This window comes from Pinus tabuliformis, chromosome 3_2 (assembly GCF_031772625.1).
Source record: "Pinus tabuliformis cultivar Carrire ecotype Pingquan chromosome 3_2, CPIR1, whole genome shotgun sequence".
NCBI lineage: Eukaryota > Viridiplantae > Streptophyta > Pinopsida > Pinales > Pinaceae > Pinus > Pinus tabuliformis.
The window spans coordinates 853,575,625-853,584,973 of NC_142302.1; the positions used below are offsets into that span (position 1 = coordinate 853,575,625).

The 9,349-nt window shown below is 34.8% G+C and overlaps 1 protein-coding gene across 1 annotated transcript; it reads left to right on the forward strand.

Moving 5' to 3' along the window:
- The first annotated feature begins 6,922 nt into the window (after positions 1-6,922).
- Positions 6,923-9,349, forward strand: LOC149183345 (serine carboxypeptidase-like). The gene is made up of 6 exons (XM_089418702.1): positions 6,923-7,025; positions 7,120-7,200; positions 8,124-8,212; positions 8,353-8,611; positions 8,776-8,909; positions 8,996-9,349. The coding sequence occupies exons 1-6, from the start codon at positions 6,998-7,000 to the stop codon at positions 9,143-9,145; spliced, it is 741 nt and encodes a 246-aa protein (XP_089274828.1). The 5' UTR covers positions 6,923-6,997; the 3' UTR covers positions 9,146-9,349.

Genomic DNA, 9,349 nt, shown 5'->3' on the forward strand with positions numbered 1-9,349 from the left:
TTGAAGCCACTTCTGAACCTTATGTGTTTCCAAGTCAATGTGACCAAAATTTTCTCATTCCAAATTTAGAACAACCTGGTTGGTCATTTGTGATTGATTATGATCCAAGAGGACGAAGAGTAACATTTGTTCAAGATGTAGAGGACCATGATTTACTTGAAGATGCAGAAGTTCCCCCTGAAGACATAGATGGCCAAGATGGAGATGATGAAGAATTTATTGTCAATGATGCATATCACCAAGATGAAGACCAAGACGAGTTTATTGAAGTTTTTGAAGGACATGAGCAACCACATGGGCATCAAATCCATGAAGATGATGAATTCATTGATTTTAATTTACCTGTAGTTGAAGGTGATGAAGACTATGAAAATGATGGTATTAATTTATTTGTGGATTTAGGGTCTATTAATGATGGGGTATATATGCCATCAGATGAGGAGATTTCATCCGAGAATGACATTTTATGATCACTATGTATACTTTAAGATAGTTTTAAGGATTCACTACAATATAATTTTTCTTTACAAGTTAGACATATGAGTTTTTAATTGTAATGAACATTAAGTAATTTGAATGTTTAATGTTTTACTTGTGAGGATGACATTTTTCGATCACTATGTTTACTTTAAGATGGTTATAAGGATTCACTGCAATATAATTTTTCTTTACAAGTTAAGTATTGAGTTTTTAATTGTAATGAACATCAAGTAATTTGAATGTTTAAGGTTTTACTTGAAAGACATATATATTTGGTGTTACCGATTCTATTTTCTTATCGGTTTTTTGATTAAGGTTTTCTTATTTTTACCTGTGTCTTAATTCGAAACTGAGACTTCTTCTTGGCTGCCACGAAATGGATTTTGTCTGAGTGAATTATTTACCTAATCAACTACAAGGAAAATATTCTCATTGGACCTAATAGACACAGGATTCAAGACACAGATAGGAATAAAACACATAATAACATAAAAATAAGAATGGGGGATTCAATGATATTCACTACTTTTATGGAAATATTCTAATGATATTTCCATAAAAGTAGTGAATATCATTGAATCCCCCATTCTTATTTTTATGTTATTATGTGTTTTCTTAAGAATGTACCCATGGGTGTTACTGATGCTACTATGGGGGATTCAATGATATTCACTACTTTTATGGAAATGTTAACAAATGCACGAGGGCAGGACGCTGCTATGATGATGCATGAGGTAAGCTTGAATATTGTCTTTTATATGTTCAATTATCTTATATTCCTTATTGTATTATCTAATTTATGTTTGTGGAATGCAGGCAATCGCTAAAGTCATTCCAACCCCTATAACACCTTATAATACATCTAAGGTAATGATAGTGGTAAAACTTGATCAATATTTTTGTGCATTTAGTTAACTTATTTCACTATATATATTTATTAATATTTGTGTTTTTACTAAGCGTGCATTTTGTTGGCATGCAGGATTCATTTATGCCCCTCAATACAACCAATGTTGGCATGCAGGGATCATTAATGCCCCCATATACATCTAATGTTATGCAAAATGTAAGATTCAACCATTTATTTGTGTGAGTTTGATTATGTTATTTGTTGAGAAATCTAGGGCATATATTTAATAAAGTTTTTGCACAACGACTCCATGATTTATGAGGTGTTACGAAGAGCTACATCATGCCTTCAAATGGATCACCCCATCCATTTTTTTCTTCTTGGAAATACAATACTATTTTAACAAGTAACCCAAGCAATATATTATTCCAAAACATGATGTCAAGTTACTTTTCTAGGGTTTTTATGTAATCAAGAGGCCTTTTTAGGGTTTCTTAAATTCAAACCTTAGATCATACTCTTTTCCCTTTATGTCATTCTAGAGTTTATCCCATGCCCTAGAAATCAAATCATATGGAACAAATACTTAAGATTAAGGTTTCTAAATACTAGGGTATTTCTTAAAATATAAACCCATAAATTCAACCCTACTACATCTTATGATGGATCCTTTAAAAGAAAATTATTATACATACCTCATGGACACCTATCTGTACTGATTAGTATTTAGTAAACAACACATGGTAAACAGCAGAGGCCCCTTCATAAAAACCACTTACAGCCAGTACTCCCCTCCGCTAACAGCTTGTGGTTTCAACATACAGCTGTTACAACTCAAGGAGGACAGGAAGTTGTAAATCCATGTGGTCAACCAGAAATAGCCCAGCTTATTCATCGTGATCCTAAAAGGTGTGCAAGTGTTTAGCTAATCCGACATCAAGATGTTGACAACCGTAAGGTTGGAGGGCCATTGTTGCTCAAATTCATCAATGTAGATATGTTGATGAGGGTATGACCAGAGCTTACTTATATTGAAGCATGTGAAGGGATTCAAGGGAGAAATGGTGACCAAATCTTCCATAATGTTGGGTCTTGAAGAATCTGATAAAGAGATAAAGCAAACAATGAACGACACATGTGCTGTGGGTGTTGATATCCTTACAATGGAATAGTATTTGCAGCCCATGGCTTTCAAAGAACGAAATTTGTTTAGTATTGTTGATACAGGCTCTGGAAAAACAATGGCATATCCTTTACCTGCTATTGTTCATGTTAATATGCAACCTTATCTAGCTTCAGATTCTGAACCCTGAATGCGAGCATTCTTACATTCATAGTCGCTGCATTATTATTTGCGGAAGCTTACGCACACCTTTCATGAAGAAAAGATTATGGTGCTATTACTATTGAGGAAGCTAACTCCACGACAATCTCCTGATTGTTTTGATTCACATCGCTGATTCTTTGGGTGATAGTCAACAATTTGGATGAATTTCCTGGCGATAGATTAGAATCTGGATAAATATGATGCCAAAAAGAAACTGCTTTGAGCACATTGTAGCTAAACTCCAATTCATGTGTAAATCACACTAGTTCTGGATCGAGGATTGTGAAAGCAGGTTTACTATGGAATAGTTTCTGGTGTTGAATCATTAAGTCTCAAAAGATACAGGCCTATAATATTGGTTAAGAGGTGCCTCAATTTCCACTATTCTGGACCTGTAGCACTCAAAGGAAGACATAAATCATGCCAAGAATATTGTGGCCAATAACACTGGATGGGTGAGGAAAATCGCACAAGTATAAACTTGTAATGTCAATAGAGAAGGGGTTAAAATATGTAGAGTGCCCCAATCTAGATCCACCGCATCTATTCAGCTACCACAGCTTTATCACACAGGCTACTCAAAAGAAGATCTCAAGTAAGTCTTCTAGTTCTCAAGGCACCATGCTTTTAATGAGTTTAACCTTCCAAAGGATACTTACTCCTAAATATATTAGGAATTTCCATGAATTACGCAATCTGTAGATTATATATCCAAAACCTAGTGGACCTGCTACAACACTAATTTACTGGCAACCTGTCTGAAATTGTATATAATTCTACATATGGGAAAGATTGACAAATGTGCACATCAAACTGTCTAGGGTGTGTGCACATTTAGTTAACCCTGTGCGTTGTTAAGGAATAACATTTGATTTACTTGTTCCAGGGAATGTGCAAACTTCATGGTTGACTTCCACTTAAGTGCAGGAAGAAATGAGCTGAGATATGTTCATGAGAAGTATTCAGATCCATGTCATGGCTATGTTGCTTTTTTATGCCTTGCCAACTTACCCAATGATGACAGTTGCACCACCAGCAATGACGCTGTCATTTGTATTAGTGATAACATCGAGTCAAGTGCACAAGAAGGGGGATTAGAAAGACCTAGCCAACTTAATCCTGTGGTTACTTCTGCATACTATGTTTTAATCCAGTTATTCTCGTTCTATTATTCATTTCATGCAAGTGAGAAAGAAACTGGTTTCTTATGGGGCATTTCTCAGATAGATGTAGGACTATATAGATAGCGTGCAGAGACCAATTGGCAATAAGCTAATGGTCTGCTGCTTTGCCAAGGGTGGGGTTCATGGAATACTACGCCAACCAAGAGATTTGCCAATAGGTCTCTGGATTGATGTGATAGTCTCTCCCTCACTTCAGTACTAAAATTATTTGGTGGTGTTCATGTGCTTTCTGGGTTCCCTGGCTTCTAATCGCTGTCTTTGTGATGCCTTCTTAAATGCAAACGTACTAAATCACAGTGTTGCATCCCTATTTGCAAACATTCACATTAATATGGCAAACCTGCTAAATCACAGTGCCGTATCCCTATTTGAAGGAGAAGCAAAGAAGTTGCGGGATTGAGTGGAACCTTGTGCTAAAAACAGTCATCCCCTGTTGTTTAGGACCATTTTTCCTAGTAGTTCAACAGTTGTGGGTAACAGTTTTCCTAGTTTACTGCATCAATAGATGGAAGCCACACCATGGGACCATAGCCTAACAAGTGGAGATCCATAATGTGATAGAATAGGGCAATAGAAAATTGAACTGAACCACAATGGAAAAGGCTTCATTGATACGAGTCACCTCGTTTCAAATTGGATAGCATATAGTTTGAGGATGCATAGCCCAAAGTTCAAAGATTGTGTTTCAATTTTAGACAAGTATCTCTGATTTGAATTTTAGACAAATAGCTCTGATCCAAAAGTTTACTAGTACTTGCTTTTATACCACTTTGGAGATTAAACTTTTGAGAATGCACAGTTAGTTGAAACTTGAGATAGAAACCGAGCATGCACATATTTAACATCGTGTTTGAGTTCAAGTACATAACCTTTATCAGGGAAATTTTTGGATGGACTAGAAGAATAAGGGCCATTTGTTATTGATTCTCCTTATATTCATCGAAAACTAGTGATTCCTTACAGTAGCTCCTAATTATAGGAAATTTATATAACCTTGCCTTAAATTATTCGGCCAGAACTTTTGTGATCTGTAATTTCATTCTCTGTAAAATGGCTCTAAAAACTCAGTTAATTCAGAAGAAGCTGAGTTTTGGCATACTATAATGTAGATCACATCCTGCCTTAAAAATTTCAAATTACTTCAATTTATTTTTCCACAAAATACATAATTGAAGCTAAACCTTTCTTGATTTGTAGTTTCAGTCTGTGTAAAATGGTTCTAGGATGAGAAACTCCGTTAGTCCAGAAGAAGCTCATTTGATGCAAATCTCTAACATAAGCCACAATCTGCTTTAAACAATTTCAAATTATTTCAATTTATTTTGCCACAAACTCATGATCAAAATTAGCTTACAATAGTATGAAATGGCCTTTTAAGAGATTACTAGCATTTGTTATATATAATTTTGCAATAAAATGTCTGAGCATTCAGGTTGTCTGTAAATTTCAGATATCAGCGAGAAGAAGCAAGAATTGAAGCTTGGATAAATCTCCAGACTGCTAAAGCTGAAGCTGAAACCAAAAAACTTGAGGTATGGGAGTGTGCCTATAAATACTCGTAAACATTTTCGAATATTTGCAGAATTTTGGTTCTTTACAGCATTTAGAAAAATTGCATTGGACAGTTTATTCAAAGTTTCTTCTGGCATGTTTTGTTGTATGTTACTGAGGAAAAAGGGTTATGGTGTATGCTGGTGTTTTCGTTTTCCTTTTTGTTTTGGAAAATTCCATATATGTTACTAACAAATGAATTTATTAGAAAAGAAATTATACATAAGCCCTACAACGAGGAAGAGGGCTAGCATATGTATGTGTAAGTCCCCTGCCTACTGTAAGCGGGAGACTTAGGATATCTGTACATTAGCCCCATGACTGCTGTAAGCAAGAGGGCTAGCATATCTCTGTTGACTAGACATGAAGACTATCTACACCTCTAAAAATTACTGGTAATGGATTTGTAATTTGACATTTATTTTATTGCAGAATTGCTATCTTGGCAAACTATTTGGGCATCTCTCTTTAACTTCTGAGTAGGATATATTTTCAACAGTGTTGATTTTATTGTCTAGAGTAGCACATTGTATAGTCCAAGTGGTTTGGGGATGTGTAATGCTGTGTTCGAAGAAAAAAAAAAAATTAACATAGATCCATTTTAACAATGTCTAATCTATCACATGTCAAGATGATGAAAAACCTCAAGTTGCAAATTTGAAGTGCTTGCACCTTCAAACAAAAATGAACTTTGCAGAATTTTTTTATGGGTTAAGAATCAAGATGAATCTAAGCTAGTGAAATCAATTTGATGGATTCAGATCTCTGATCTCTATGCCTTTGGTGGTTTCTTCCCTAGGGTCTAAATAAAATTATTGGTTCTTCCAAAGATGGAAAATTATGGTTTCGCTTAAAGCCTATACACTAACAAAATCATTGGGTTCACCTGAATGATGGAAAACTACAGAGAAACCAATGATGGAAAACTACAGAGCTAACACAAGTGATAATTGGGATTGATATTCAACACAGATCCTTTTTAACCTTAGATTTATTAAGCAGGAAGTACGATTTTCATTAATTTTTTAGGTTGTAAAGCATCTAAGTTCTCAATTTTTAATGTATCCATCTTATGAATAAGGAATCAGGATCTTAGTGTGCTGGCACCCAAAAAGGTTGTGTTTTGGTGTTTTTATATTTATTTAAATTAATTGTAATTTCATTATTTCTTTGACAAATTTACAAATTTACATTCTTCACATGCGTTTTTTACTTTTCTAAATTTACAAATTAATGCCAGAGACGTTCTATCTCACTATGAACATCATTGACAGATACCTTTCTATTCAGAGTACTGCAAGGAAGAATTTGCCATTACTTGCTATCGCTGCAATGTTTATAGCTAGTAAATATGAAGAAGTCTATCCTCCACATGTAGGATGACTTGCTGACATCTGTAAGAAAGGATGTGTTTATATCTAATTAAAAGAACACTTTGTTGGTTGTATAAAAGTACATACACCAGCAATATCTACTCCTACAGAAGATTACGCTTTATGCTGGAATCAACACAAAAATTATATTATAATAGGTAACACAATATTGATAAGAGCTGGTTTATACTTGGCTACAGGTCAATGACTTCATCCGCATCTTCCCAAATGAATGCACGTCAGAATAGATAGTGGCCATGGTAATTAGCTCTAACTGATAATTCTTTGTCATTGATTGCAACATAGTCTCCAAACATTCAGATTGATTGATCAATTGATAATAACTCTTCGCAGGAGTCTACGATATTAAAGCAACTGAACTTCAAGCTTACAGTTCCCACTCGGCCATATGTATTCCTCCTCGGGTTTCTAAAGGTAGCTGATTCCAACAAAGTGGTAAAGTTTTGAATGACACCACTTTTTATATTGTTGAAAGCAGCCTGTGTGGCATTGATCAAATCTACTTTCGAAAATGCCTCATAAAATCTAGCATTCATGTTTTAAATTACTTTTCTTTATTGTATTCCTAATAATACCCTACTGTACTGACAAGTCGTACTATCTATTATTCAGATGGAAAATCTAGCATTCTTCTTGGTTGAACTGTGTTTGCTTCAGTACATAATGAGCAAGTACAATCCATAAAATTTGTGTTAAGGGCTTTGAAAACTTATCCGCTATGGAAGGCTTGTTTGTTGATGTGGTTTTTGAAATATTCAATGTATTTTTTAAGTTGTTTGTGCAAGCGTTTTCCATAACAGTAGTGAAGGCTTAACTGGATCTCAAAATATTGTGCATAGGTGATGCTTTTTCCTCCTCTAGTTAGTTCATTCTTGTTTATTGTGTGTTTTTACAAACATTTTGCAGCACGGTCCACTTTTTATCATTTTTGATAATATATCTCATGTATTTGATGCTTGTAGGCCTTTAATCCGTAAAAAAACAGCCCAAAAATCTCAGAAATAGACACCTATAAATATAAACTAGTCATCAAATTTCAAGGAACATTTTTTCATGGGGCTGAAATCCTATTAAAATTTGGAAATAAATGCATATTTTCATATTTATGAGATGTATACTTTGTTTACTGAACTAGATTTGTATGTGTTCATATTGAAATCTTGTTACTATGTTTTAAATTGCGAGAAGCTTGATGGCTAAATGTTGTTTTCTCTATGATCCTTAGTTACCATTTGTGAAGTGTTTTAAGTAACTGGTTACGGCTGATCTTATGCTGGATCCTTTATCGAAGGTTATTAATGTAGGTTCTGATTATAGCTGGTGTGATAACTTGTCAGGTACCAAAGGGACTGTCACATGCTTTGCATCATACTTGGTGTGCACCTCAATTTTCAATTCCATTATGGCATTAGCTGGGAATATCAATGTAAGACTTAAATTCTAAATACTGGGCAACCAGACATTATGTTTATTTTATCAGCATTTTGTATCTTAAAATGTAGTTTGTCATCGTTGTTTTATATATCTTACGATATTAGTTTTCATTATTTGTTTTATATTTTGCAGTACTATGATGTTCGAAAGGAGTGCAATGGTGGCCTGTGCTATGATTTTTCAAATATGGAGAATTACTTAAACCAGGGTTCCGTTAGGGATGCCCTGGGGGTTGGCAGCCGAAAATTTGTCTCCTGTAGCCCCTTGGTTTATGAAGCTATGCTTACTGACTGGATGCGGAATATGGAAGTTGGCATTCCAACACTCTTGGAGGATGGTGTTAAGTTGCTAGTTTATGCAGGAGAATATGATCTCATTTGCAATTGGTTAGGTAATGATACTGTATACATATAACATATTGTTTTTGTTTTGGACAATGACTTTATGATTTAGGTGTTAAGTCTGTTATTAACTTATTTGCAGTTGTGTTTTTTAGGCTTGTCAGTCTAATCTTCAAAATTGAAAAGTCAATTGTTCAAGTTATGTGTCTTTCAGGGAATTCAAGATGGGTGAATTCCATGGATTGGTCTGGAAGTGAGAATTTCAAGAAGGCGCCTACAAAATCCTTCCTTGTAGATGATAAGGAAGCAGGTTTAATAACCAGTTATGGACCACTCAGTTTTCTCAAGGTAAAAGGCACTCGATGATCATCTTTGATTTCGTTGTACAAGTAGATAATTTCTTCCTTACGGAATCTTCTATTTTGTTGCACCAGGTTCATGATGCAGGTCATATGGTCCCAATGGATCAGCCAAAAGCAGCCTTGGAGATGTTAAAACGCTGGACACAAGGAAGTATTACTGATGACAATTCTCAAATTTTAAAGACAGTGACGGAGATGCCAGAGAAGAATTTTGAGAGTTAGTTATCTGCTTAACTAGGAGAATTGCTCTCTTCACCTAGATTAATGTAAAATTTTCTAGATTTACAGTAGTGTGCATCCCCAAAGATGTGTATTTTCTGATTTGGCAAAATAATTGTGCATTGGGACCATCAGTCTTGCTAACTTGTGTCAAAGCTTTTTATGGCCACTTTTTAACTGTATAGAAATAGTGCTTCTTATTGCTTA

Excerpts from the sequence above, each read along its gene's own strand:
- LOC149183345 (XM_089418702.1), top strand. The coding sequence starts at position 6,998 with ATGCACGTCAGAATAGATAGTGGCCATG. Across the intron at positions 7,026-7,119 it reads CAGAATAGATAGTGGCCATG|GAGTCTACGATATTAAAGCA; the intron begins GTAATTAGCTCT and ends AACTCTTCGCAG. Across the intron at positions 8,910-8,995 it reads GACCACTCAGTTTTCTCAAG|GTTCATGATGCAGGTCATAT; the intron begins GTAAAAGGCACT and ends TTGTTGCACCAG.